General features: G+C 37.6%; 1 protein-coding gene across 1 annotated transcript; it reads left to right on the top strand.

Moving 5' to 3' along the window:
* The first annotated feature begins 1168 nt into the window (after nt 1-1168).
* Nucleotides 1169-12316, top strand: GTPBP8 (GTP binding protein 8 (putative)). Its single transcript, XM_003893930.5, has 6 exons — nt 1169-1580; nt 3309-3407; nt 5402-5532; nt 7419-7518; nt 10018-10136; nt 11707-12316. The coding sequence occupies exons 1-6, from the start codon at nt 1245-1247 to the stop codon at nt 11774-11776; spliced, it is 855 nt and encodes a 284-aa protein (XP_003893979.1). The 5' UTR covers nt 1169-1244; the 3' UTR covers nt 11777-12316.
* The last annotated feature ends 981 nt before the right edge of the window (nt 12317-13297 follow it).

A 13297-nucleotide genomic window follows, 5' to 3' on the forward strand; every position in this document is an offset into this window, starting at 1 on the left:
AATGATTTGTCCTATCAAATGAAACCCAAAATGATTTAGAATTCAGAACCATGAATGATTATTAAATGAATACTATAATGTCTATTAATCCCGGAATACCTCTAAAACCTTCCTAAGAATTGCCAAAACTCTTTTATGCTCTTATTTCCAAATCTGGGGCTCCAAGATTTGAAAACAAAATGGCATGTATAAAAGCACTTTCAAAGTATATTACATACACAGTAATAAGAATCCCAAATTTCTGATGTATATAACAGAGTGTTATATACACTTTTATATATGCAGGAGCGAGAACAGCGAACAGAAAAGTACCCCAAACTCTAACGCAAAGATCAATAAAAAATTAGCCAGCCAGCAGCACATCAGGCTGCCGTATTGGATGCCTTCAAAGTCGTTGCTTCTGTTCATTAACTTTTGTATCGTATTTATTCAAGAATTGTCCTGTTTAGTTATTGAACTACCTGGGGAATAGCTCAAGAAACCATGAGTTACCCTTTCTCTGCTATTTGCTGCTGAGGTTTTAGAAAAACTAGTTTATTTAATATACGAATATTTTTCAGTTGTTCATTTCATCATTATGATACCTGAATCTCCCATTTCAGCACTGATCGGCTTTAGGGAGAAACTTTTGAAATAAGATGATATTATGAAAGGTCCAGGAAACAATTCTCTAACATCTATCAAAATTGTTTTTGTAAGAAATCTCTAAAGTTTAATGACATTTCCTGCAGCTATAGCGAAGGCGGAAATACAAACAGTCCCTTCCACGAAAACGAGGTGCTTTTACAATCACATTTCTCATCAGCTCTTTTCTTTTTTTTGCAAAAGTGTTTATCCTAGTGATGTGGATTTATGACAAACGTCAACGGTTAATAAGATAACCAAAAACTGTGAAAATCAAGCGTTCCTGGAACGTATCAGAGCTTCACACTGTTAGTCCTTCGCTTGAGACTCAAGGGCCACATGGCCAGGTAAGTCTTTAACCTCTGGAAACCGTTAAACATCCTTCCAGTAAGACATAATCGTTAAGCCCAAAGTGTTAAAGAAACCCAGTGAGCTGTTCCCCGCAGGTCACCCCCTGCCTCCACCCTCCTCCCGCTCACTGAACGCAAAAAGCTTAGACGGGTACGAAAGAGCCCAGAGGAGACTACAACTCCCAGCAGGCGTCGCGGCGGCAGCTGGCGCTCACGCACGCGCAACCCAGGCCACAGGAGTAAAGTCCGCCCGCCTTCTGGGAAGAGAGAATGGCGGCTCCCGGGCTGCGGCTGGGAGCGGAAAGGCTGTTTGCAGTGCCTGCGGTGCTGGAGCTACTGAGCCGCTCTAACAGCACGTCCCAAGCCTTTCCTGAGGTGCTGCGGCTGCCGAAGCAGCAGCTGAGGAAGCTGCTGTACCCGCTGCAGGAAGTCGAGAGGTTCCTCGCCCCAGACAGGAGGCAAGACCTCCACCTGCGTATCTTTGACCCCAGCCCGGAGGACATCGCGAGGGCGGACAACGTCTTCACGGCCACTGAAGGGAACCGCATCGACTACGTCAGCTCTGCCGTTCGTATAGACCACGCCCCGGACCTCCCCCGGCCTGAGGTGAGAGGCGATTCTCACGGTTCACCTGCGCGCCGGCGTCACAGCGCTAACAGCTGTGCCGGCTGTCGGGCTCGCGGGAGATTTTGCTGTTGTATTTTCTAGCTTTGTGTGAGCGCATGTATTATTTTAACTAAATAGATATATGCCGATGCTCCATGTACGTGGGGATACCCGATAAACCCATCGTAAGTAGAAAATGCAGTCAATACCCCATAAACCTATCGTAAAGTCAAAAATCGTTAAGTTGACCCGCTGTAAGCCAGAGACTGCCTGTATACAGTTTAAATTATTTTGAGAATGAATATAGAAGACTTCAAAGTGCTTTAAAAGGTTTTCAAACCCAAACTAAGCATTCAAAAAATTAACTCTGTCCTTTTTTCTCCTATTTAACTTAAGTAGGGAAAACATGCCAGACAAATTAGACAGAATTTAGACAGTGAAGAATAGGAAACGAGTAATTGTTTCACAAATGAGATAGTCCTTATCAATAAGTAACTTTCGCCTAATCTAAATTTCCTATCATTTGCAAAAATAATAATTATCTCTAGATGGCAATAATGTGGAAAGTTTTTTATAACAACGTTTATTAGTGAAATTTCATGAGTGAGCATTTTTGCACGTCCTGCAATTTAATGATATTCTCTTCTAAGTCTGCTAAAAGGCATCTCAACTCTCCATATGTATTTACATTAAGTGCACCATCACCCAGAGATACTTCATCTAAATATATGTAGAACTATAGTCAGATATTTTGTGTAAATATATGTAGAACTATAGTCAGGATTCAAGGAGTACCTCAATTATTTAATGATTTTGAGACAGCCCTTGCTTTTTTATTTAAGCTTCTAAATTACTGGACTTTTTTGTAATTCGTTTTTAAAATTCAGTTTAATCTACATAATAGCATTAGATTTGCTCTGGCACAGCATTTAAAATTTTTGCAGGACTCCGATCAATTAATTTTGAAGGAGTGACCAGAATTTTCCAGGATAGGTTCCCTGGCCCCTGCCCAGTAAATGTCCCCTATTGTCTTGATAACCAAAAATGCCCTTAAAATCTCCAACATGTCCCTCAAGGGGCAGTACGGCCGTCATTGAGAACAACTGATTGGCATTGTACCCCACTCCCTCAATACCATGTTCAAAAGCAGAGCCATGTGTATTAATGGTTGATATCGAGAATATTCTGTTGTTTTCCACACTATAGAGGAGAAAAGCTTAATGGGAACAAGAGAGATCAAGGGAAAAGAGTACGTTTTTAAATTGCAGTGGTGTTACAGTATACCATGGGGGTGCCTGAGAAAATGTGCTTCCAAACATGTAGTTGTACTTTTCATCTAGTTCTGTTGAACTACATTTAGTTTTTACCCTAAAAAGCTTTGTAAATATGAAATACGTAATAACAGTTGCATATGTTCTTGAGTAGCGTAGTGAAACTAAAAGCACAGATTGTAGATATACATGTCCTGAGTTCAAATCCCATCTCCTTCACGTTGTAGCTGTATAATTTGGGGTTATTGTGTTCTCTCATCCGTAAAAAGGGGATAATATCACCTACTTCCTAGGATGCTGTAAAATATATATATATATATATGCTGAATGCTTAAAATGGTGTCTAGCACATTGAATTCATTCAATAAATATTAGCTATGTTAGAATTTGAAGTTTTTTGCATCTAATGCAGAATATCATATACAGCTAGTACTTATCTTCTTTTTTCTTGTATAAGGTGTGTTTTATAGGCAGAAGCAATGTTGGAAAATCATCCCTAATCAAGGCTTTATTTTCACTGGCCCCTGAGGTTGAAGTCAGAGTCTCCAAAAAACCAGTATGTTGAAGTTTTTAAATATGTTTGGACTATCTCTTGGATTAACTAACATGAATAATAATTGCTGGAAGGTATAAGAAATCATAATTGTTAAGTTCCTAGAGAAGTGATTTCTTTCAAAAAAGTAATAAAGTAAGACATCCTAATGCCTATGTATTTCTCTGAAGAAAAGGAAGTGTAGCTGGATTTATTTTAGTAGTTTAGACAATATCTTCAGAAAATCTTTCTTTATCCAAATTTTGCAAAGAGTTGCCAAATAAAGTGTGTTATTGTCATTCTATATTTCCTTCTGTAACAGTGATCATCAGGTTCTACACTGATTACAGGGGAAATGGCTTTTAGATTTTTCTCGCTTTTTTCCTCCTAGAATCTTTTTTAAGGTATAAGGTACATGAATTAGTTACACAAACACATTCAGCATATTCTTACGTGCTTGTTTTCCTAACCAGTCTGCTGTAATAGCTTTCTATCACTTTCTAATTCCCTCTGCTTTCTTCTCAATGACGCAGTCTCTACCAGTATCTAAGATACCCTTTCTTCAAAATCACCCCCACTTTCTCTCACCTTATCTGGCCTTTCCACCAACCCTAATGTTCACTATCCCTGTGTATGTGCGTGCGCGAGTGCACACACACCCCTTTCATTGAGTTGGAACCCTTCCATGAAACTTCACTAGGTCTTTTCTTGCTCCCCACTTCATAAAATGATTCTCTGGCTCCATTGCTAATTATTCTTTCCATTCCTTAACTCTGCCATCCTTACTCCTGCCCTGCCTTACCAAATAAATCAGCTAAGTGATCACTTCTAAGTAGAGTGATCTCCTTCCTTTTGTGAGAGTACAATGGAGGAAATGTATTCTTGACATTCCCAATCTGTAATTCTAAAATCATTTTCCTATAGACAAGTAAACTGACTGGGAACTTAAAATCATTTATAAAAATCTTTCCTTTGATAATATTTGTTCTAAGATCCAAACAATTGACTTAACTTTTAAAATTGCCTATCATGCTGGGCGCAGTGGCTCACACCTGTAATCCCAGCACTTTGGGAGCCCGAGGCGGTCGGATGACCTGAGGTTGGGAGCTCGAGACCAGCCTGACCAACATGGAGAAACCGTTTCCACTAAAAATATAAAATTAGCCGGGCGTGGTGGTGCATTCCTGTAATTCCAGCTACTCGGGAGGCTGAGGCAGGAGAATCACTTGAACCTGGGAGGTGGAGGTTGCAGTGAGCTGAGATTGCGCCATTGCACTCCAGCCTGGGCAACAAGATCGAAACTCTGTCTCAAAAAAATAAAATAAAATTGCCTATCATAATCTTATCTTTTCTGATTAATATATGTCCTATGGACATAAAACTACGAATAAACCAGTTTTCATCATCTGTGCATCAATTTTAGTTGCACAAACATTTTGTAATTATATTGTCTATACAGTAAAAAATTGTTTAATGAAAGCACTAAAATCCACCTAATAAAATATGCAAAACATCTTGATTTTAGGGAAGCAATAGTCTAGGTATAGGAAACGATCAGACTTTGGATCTAGGTTTTATGAAAATGTGTATGACTGATGGTAAGCATTTTAACCCATCCTTGCCATAATTAGTTTCTCTTTAAAGTGGAGATATATTGTTCATCAGAGAATGTTGACTGATGCAGTCACAATTTAGAACAGGGTGAATTTGTCACTAAGAGTTAATCCAATAGGAAAGACTCCAAAATATTTTGCCCATATGTTTCTAATATGGAATCTAAAGTTCTTCTTAAGTCATACAGATTCTTTTTTTAAAATGAAGCAAAAAGTAGTATGATCTAAACTTATCTCCAGCCATTCCCCTTCTGTCTTCTCTTCCTGTTCATCATCAGCATAGTTAAGGTTATATGTACTTGACTTTTAATAAATATTTGTTGATTAACTGGAAAACATTTTGAATCATTAAGTAGATGGAGGACATATCTTAAGACAGCTTTTTTTTCCTATTTACTTTATCAGGGACACACAAAGAAAATGAATTTTTTCAAAGTTGGAAAACATTTTACAGTGGTGGACATGCCAGGTTATGGCTATAGAGCACCTGAAGATTTTGTTGACATGGTAGAGACCTATCTAAAAGAACGAAGAAAGTAAGGAAAATATTTTCTTATAATAGTTATACATTTAACCCCAAAGCATGTTTTCATCAGTAGAGTATTATACACATGATTAACACTTCAGTTTTATCAAATGACTTATTTTATAAGGTCCATTTTATTCTCATAATATTCCACAATACAATATCTAGGACCAAGGTATATACTGCTTGCTTGTTTTCTGTCTGTGGTTTAGTTTACCCTTAATATTAAATTTAAGTGTTTTCTCAAATTTTAATTGAGACTAAAGAGTACTCAGCATAGTTAATTTTTTTTTTTTTTTTTTTTTTTGAGACAGTCTCATTCTGTGACCCAGGCTGGAGTGCAGTGGCACGATCTAGAGTCACTGCAACCTCCATCTCCCGGGTTCAAGTGATTCTCCTGCCTCAGCCTCCCAAGTAGCTGGGACTACAGGTGTGCATCACCATGCTTAGCTCATTTTTGTATTTTTAGTAGAGATGGAGTTTCACCATGTTGGCCAGGCTGGTCTCAAACTCCTGGCCTCAAGTGATCCACCCACCTCGGCTTCCCAGAGTGTGGGATTACAGGCGTGAGCCACTGTGCCCGGCCCATTAATTTTTTTTTAAACCAAACCTCTTACCTGGCTAATTTTGAAAATGAAAATTGTTGGTTAAAATCAGTAAATTCTGATCATCTTGAAATACTTCAGACATCAGATCTGCTGCAAATAATCTCTCTTTTTTGTCTCCTTATGTAGTCAAGTAATAGTTCTGTTTCAAAAATTGCACTATATATAGAAAATTGATGTTAATCTTTTGAAATGTAAAAAAATGTTTATAAGTATCTTATTTGTTGTAGCTTTACATAGAGGGTAAAATCATATATTTACATAAGAAAATGCAAAATATAATTTGTCTGGTTTCTGTTATCTATTAGTGTTAGGGTAATAAAGGCCAAGGTGGGCAGATCATGAGGTCCGGAGATCGAGACCATCTTGGCTAACATGGTGAAACCCCGTCTCTACTAAAAATACAAAAAATTAGCTGGGCATGGTGGCGGTGCCTATAGTCCCAGCTACTCGGGAGGCTGAGGCAGGAGAATGGCATGAACCTGGGAGGCAGAGCTTGCAATGAGCCGAGATCGTGCCACTGTGCTTCCGCCTGGGCAACAGAGCGAGACTCCGTCTCAAAAAAAAGAAAAAAAAATTCTATACAGGCCAGGCACGGCAGCTCATGCCTGTAATCCCAGCACTTTGGGAGGCCAAGGCCAGTGGATCACTTGAGGTCAGGAGTTTGAGACCAGCCTGGCAACATGGTGAAACCTCGACTCTACTAAAAATACAACAACAAAAAATTAGCCAGGCATGGTGGTGCATGCCTGTAATCCCAACTACTCAGGAGACTGAGGCAGGAGAATCACTCGAACCCAGGAGGCGGAGGTTAGTGGCCCAAGATCGTGCCACTGCATTCCAGACTGGGCAACAGAATGAGGTTCTAAAAAAACAAAGTTTTCTAACTAATGGTTAATTTGATTTTTATAAATTATGGTTTCTATAATTTATAATCTGTAATTTATGGTTAATTTGATTTGTGTCTCTTTCTCCTCGAGTTTAAGCTTTTAGAGGAGGGAAGTCACTCATTATATATCAAGTCCTAGGCAGAATGTCTTATGTCCAATATATCCTTATTGAATTAAGTTAATATTTAGTGAATTTAGTTATTGAAAGTAAATAGCACTGAGACCTACTGGACTGCAGGATAAACTTCTGGCAAATTGAGAATTCCTTTTGCCTGAAGAAATTTTTAAATTTTGGATTGAGATTTACTCCAAGGAGAATTTCTTAGTATAGTAAGGAAGAGGGGATAAATGAATGGGTATATTTTATATTGCCATTAATCTTCTTTTCTACATGCTTATAGCTTGAAGAGAACATTTTTATTAGTGGATAGTGTTGTTGGAATTCAAAAAACAGACAATATTGCCATAGAAATGTGTGAAGAATTTGCATTACCTTATGTGGTAAGTACTTCCTTTCAATCATGGTTGCAATTAGAAATAATCAGTTCTATGTGCATCTGTGTGTACATGCACCTTTTAACAATTGAGCTTGTGTTGCCTCCTCAAAAGATAAAGGAGAGTGCCTTTTGAATAATCTTTTCAATTAATCATCCGTTAATATTAATTAAAATAAGTTCTGTGGCACTTTTTTCTGTCGCTCAGCTGTATGTTTTAAAAATTAAAGGTTTCTTTCAGCTGTTCATTTAATGTTCTTATGTACTTTTCACTTTTTCTTTTTATAGCAACATAAACATTTTTTCAGAAAAAGTTAGCTCTTTAACAGCAGCTTGACAGACAGTACTGATAGGAATGTGAATAAAACTGCCACTTTAAAAGTTGCTTAACTAATTTAAAATTTTAAAATTGTTCCAGGAACATAGCAGCCTCCAGCACACACTAGTAGGATTTTTATATTTTTAAAGCAAACAAAATTTCTTCTGGGTATTTCTTTCAAGTATTCTTTGTCTTTTGACATAGAATAGAATACAGAATTGTAGATTGGTATTCACATTAATTTTGCTTTGTGAGACTTCCAGATAAAATAGCACTCTTAAAGTTTCTTTCCAAAGAAAAGTGAAGAACACAATAACTATAATTTGGTTTCAAAAAGATGTCAGAAAGCCACTAATATGTAGAAGTGGAGTTTAGTACAAATCACACCAAGTAACTAGTCAGCCACTTTTGTTTTATTCTTGGGGTCTTGGAATTCTTGGGGTTTGCAAAAGTCCTATGAAGCATTAGAGACAATTTATTAGGAGTCAAAGGATTGATAGTCTACCTAGTAAAAATGCCTAAATATTGCCAAACTAAATAATAGTATTCCTTATTTGGTATCACAGATACTAGTTTATGAAATCATATATTTTCCTCAATTTTAATTGAAAGGAAATATTTCTTTCTTCGTTGGAAAAGGAATTGGAATAGAGAAATTATATCTGTATCTCCTTTTAAATATCAGTATATTTGCCTTTATGAGAAAAGACTCCCATTTTTGGAGGGATTCACAGGTCATTAGAAACCACACACTTTCTGCTTCTTACTATGGGAAAAACACTGGAACCATGTTTTTCCTCTGCTCTCATACCACAACAATTAACACAGAAGATTTCTGTGGTTAAATATGTAGGGGTTTTTCCTTCACCAACAAGCAGTGGACACCAGCTCGGTATCTGAAAATTTGATTCTGATACTGTCTATCTGGAGATAACATCAGATCCTACAGACTGAGGATTCAGTCCCCAAGACTACTCCTCCCACCTGGCTTCAGACACTAGCCACAATTTTGGGCCTCTAGGATATCTAGACTGGCTTCAAGTTGGGGTTCCCACTGTCCGTTCTTTGGGTTTGATTAATTGCTGGAGTGGCTCACAGAACTCAGGGAAACATGTTTTCTGATGGTATTATAAAGTATATTACAAAGGATACAATGAAGATGCACTTCAGAACCTCCATGTCCTCCTTGGGCATGCCACCCTCTGGGAATGTCCCTGTGTTCAGCTATTTGAAAGCTCTCCAAACCCAGTCTTCTGGGCTTTTATGGAAGCTTCATGACATCAGCATCCCTTCCCCCAGGGCATGGGGTGGGACCCTCTCTGGTGAGGGTCATATCACCCACAATGAGAAAGGTGAGGGAAGATTACAAATCTTGTCTTGGAGCAGGTGAATGGAAGGCAGGAGGTCAGAGAGATTTTATTTCCTGATGCCTAACATATCCAACATTAAAACAAAAGATTGTAACAAGGGCTATGGGAGTTATGAGAAAGGCACCGTGGACACAAACCAGTATATGTATCATGACATCTCACTCCTGCCATTAGCATCTTTTATGACTAAAAAGCAAAAATGATTTGCCAGGAAATTTAATTTTACAGCAGCTCACCAGGAATACTTGGTGGATTAAGGTTTTATTTTTAATTGATTTTTGTAATCATCCATACTTTGACCTTTTCTGCACTACGATACTTGTCTTTGGACAAGTAGAATTCTGGACTTACTTGGAATATAACTAGTAGATACAACCTACAAATAGCCTGATTTCTGATTTTTTCTTTAGAGCATAGGTCAAAACATGATTACAAATTGACAATTTTATATAGATAAACCCAATATTCATTTATATATCTTAAGCTGTCAGATATATTGTGATCATATGAACAATTGCAAATGTAACTCCAGGACCCTTCTCATTGATCTTTCCAAGATATTATCGCCCTATGTGGTTAAAGCACTATTAAGCAGCAGACACACAGTGTATACTTTATGTGTTTCACACATTTGCTCATTTAATCTTCGTAGCTACTCCTTTATGGGTCATTCTTTTTGTTTTATAGATGAGGAAATAGGTACAGAGAGATAAATTTGCACGGGTCACCTAGTTGTGAATGAAAAATTATAGCTAAAATGTGTAAAATTATTAAGAACCACTTTATTTCTAATGCATAAAAATTTGTTTTCTTATAGATTGTATTAACAAAAATTGACAAATCTTCCAAGGGACATCTTTTAAAACAAGTGCTTCAGATCCAGAAATTTGTTAACACGAAAACTCAAGGATGTTTTCCTCAGTTGTTTCCTGTAAGGTAAGAGTTGTTTTGTTTTTTGTATTTTATGAAGTAACATGAGAATGTTGTAGGTTTTAAAATTTTTTTATTTCAATAGTTTTTGGGGAACAGGTTTTTGGTTGCATGGAAAAGTTCTTTAGTGATTATGAGATTTTAGCACACCCATCACCTAAGCGGTGTAGTGCACAGTGTACCGTGTGTGTAGTCTTTTATCGCTCGCCCCTCCCACTTTTCCCCATGAATCCCCAAAGTCCATTATATCATTCTTATGCCTTTGTGTCCTCATAGCTCAGCTCCCGCTTATCAGTGAGAACATACAGCATTTGGTTTTTCATTCCTGAGTTACTTCACTTAGAATAATGGTCTCCACCTCCATCCAGGTTGCTTCAAATGCCATTATTTTGTTCCATTTTATGGCTGAGTAGTATTACATGGTACATACATACCACATTTTCTTTATCCACTTGTTGAATTGTTTTTATAACTTTATATACTGAAAACCTGTAATACTGTCAGTATCTCTTAAAGTGTCACTTAAAACTAGAGGCATTTGAAGGCCAGGCGCTGTGGCTCACACCTGTTAATCCTAGCACTTTTGGGCGGATCACCTGAGGTCAGGAATCCAAAACCAGCCTGGTCAACATGGTGAAAACCTATCTCTAGAAAAATTAAAACAAACAAACAAAAAATTAGCCAGGTGTGGTGGCACACGCCTGTAATCCCAGCTGCTTGGGAGGCGGAGGTTGCAGTGAGCCAAGATCGCAGCATTGCACTCCAGCTTGTGCAACAGAGCAAGACTCCGTCTCAAAAAAAAAAAAAAAAACCTAGTATATCCATACCTGAGAAACATTTTGGCTGATCTCCATACTGATGGACAGACAGAGGGATGGATGGATGTAGGAAGACAGATAGAAAAATAATATATACAGTAACAGTGATGGTAATTTTTTTAAAACCTGAAAAGTCTAACAAGGTAATTGAATATTTGTTACAAAAAAGAACAAACTAAAGAGATCAAGACTTATTCTGGAAAACAAAGCAAAACAGAAGGTATAGTGAAATTTTTGGAATCATGAAGGAAATGGATCAGATATTGATCATCAGATTTTAGGATACTACAAGACGGGGCTGGGGGAAGAGAAGAAAGCTAGAACACATTAAAAGATGTTCTGCTTTTGGGCCGGGCGCGGTGGCTCAAGCCTGTAATCCCAGCACTTTGGGAGGCCGAGACGGGCGGATCATGAGGTCAGGAGATCGAGACCATCCTGGCTAACGCGGTGAAACCCCGTCTCTACTAAAAATACAAGAAAATTAGCTGGGCGAGGTGGCGGGCGCCTGTAGTCCCAGCTACTCGGGAGGCTGAGGCAGGAGAATGGTGTGAACCCGGGGAGGCGGAGCTTGCAGTGAGCGGAGATCGCGCCACTGCACTCCAGCCTGGGGCACAGAGCAAGACTCCGTCTCAAAAAAAAAAAAAAAAGATGTTCTGCTTTCATACATGAAATCATAAGAATTTGCAAATTTTTTTAAGTTGATGAATTCAGATGTTATCTCTGAGGAAAGGAAGAAAATTATTCTTTTCTTTTCACAGCTCTGTGACCTTTTCTGGAATCCATCTGTTGAGAAGCTTTATAGCCAGTGTAACAGGAAATCTTGACTAACGATTCCCAGTTTAGCTGAAGATTCAAAAAAAAAAAAAAGAAGCTTTATGCTAACTGGAGTTAAATACCTAGAAGAATTCCAACATTGTTTTAAATGTTGGGCATCTATAACTTCCAGGAGGATCACTTCAGCTTTAAAACAAGAATTTGCGCCTGGGGGGAAAAAAGTTTATAAGTAATTGAATTATGGTGTTCATTAGAACAGCTACTAGCTGATTCCCCTGTTTTAACAAACTGACGAGCAAGAGCACAGCCATAAAATGAAAACCTGTTACAACTATGTAGAGAAGGGTTTGACATTTTATTGGGCTTTTGTCTTTTGAAGAATATGTCTACTACGTGTATTTTTTTTTTTTTAATGTTAATATGGGCCAGGTAAAAGGGGGCTGCTTTTCTGTTAAGCATCGATAGGTAAGTTGATGGATAAATGTTACTATGTAAGCCTATTTTTTTGAGTCCTTATTTGAATATTGAAAACATTCTTGATAAAATGTGTTAGTCCATGTTGGAAACAACTGAAAGAACAGAATTCAAGTTCCAGTTCTGATGTTTATTATATATGTTGGATCTTGGGCAACTTACTTGATTTCTCTGAAATTTATGTTACTGTAACCTTGAAAGCTATTAAGAGTAAAATGGTTTTACAGCAGGTAACATGTGAGAAGACAGCTACGTATTTGTAAAGCCAAACCAACAAAGAAATATAGCAAAATTCACAGGTAGGTTACAGGAAATGTCCTTTCACGGGGGAAGTAACATTTTCACTAGTGAAAAAGCAAAAAACAAAAATAGCTTTAAGTGAGAAAACTAATTTTCAAAAGGCAAGAGAAAACTGATGGGACAGTTTAGACGGCTACATTTAAAATTCAGAATGGAAAGATAAAGCCTTTGAACTAAAGGTAATAGAAAAGATTTTTGTGAAGGTGCCACTGACCTATTCATATAAGTGGCTTAGCTTTTCAAAGTAAAGCTGAATATTAAAAGGTTATAGCTGTATTGCTGGATAAAAAATTAATTAAAGCTATAAACCAACTTCATGGCTTTTTTTCAGAAAATAATCTGAATATATTGTCAGTTGTATAGTTGATGGAATTGGTCTAATCTAACCCAGAATGTTTTCAGCCAGAAAAAAGATTTTTTAAATATAGACATTCATACAATATATAGTAACAAAAGAGTTATCTTGGAAGTCATCTTTTTGTCTGTCAGTGTTACTTTACTGCTTTGATTTATCCTTGGTTCTCCTATAAGCAGTGCCTGAGCCAAAAGCTTACATATGTAAATTTGGGAAGTGATCCCAGGAAACAGTGGCAAAATGAAACAAGACAGGCCTATTAACGACGTATTCATTGAGTTAGCCAAAACGTAGGCACTAGTGCTAGATCTTGAGGGAACTTATGACAAGTCTTAGGAAATATGTGTTCTACAGTGAGCAGGTCTATGCAGCCTATCCCCAAAGACTGAGGGTGCTGAGATGCCAAAGAAAGAGGCCGACAAATCCATTGTGTCAGAAACATTTAA

The sequence above is a fragment of the Papio anubis genome, chromosome 2 (genome assembly GCF_008728515.1).
Source record: "Papio anubis isolate 15944 chromosome 2, Panubis1.0, whole genome shotgun sequence".
NCBI lineage: Eukaryota > Metazoa > Chordata > Mammalia > Primates > Cercopithecidae > Papio > Papio anubis.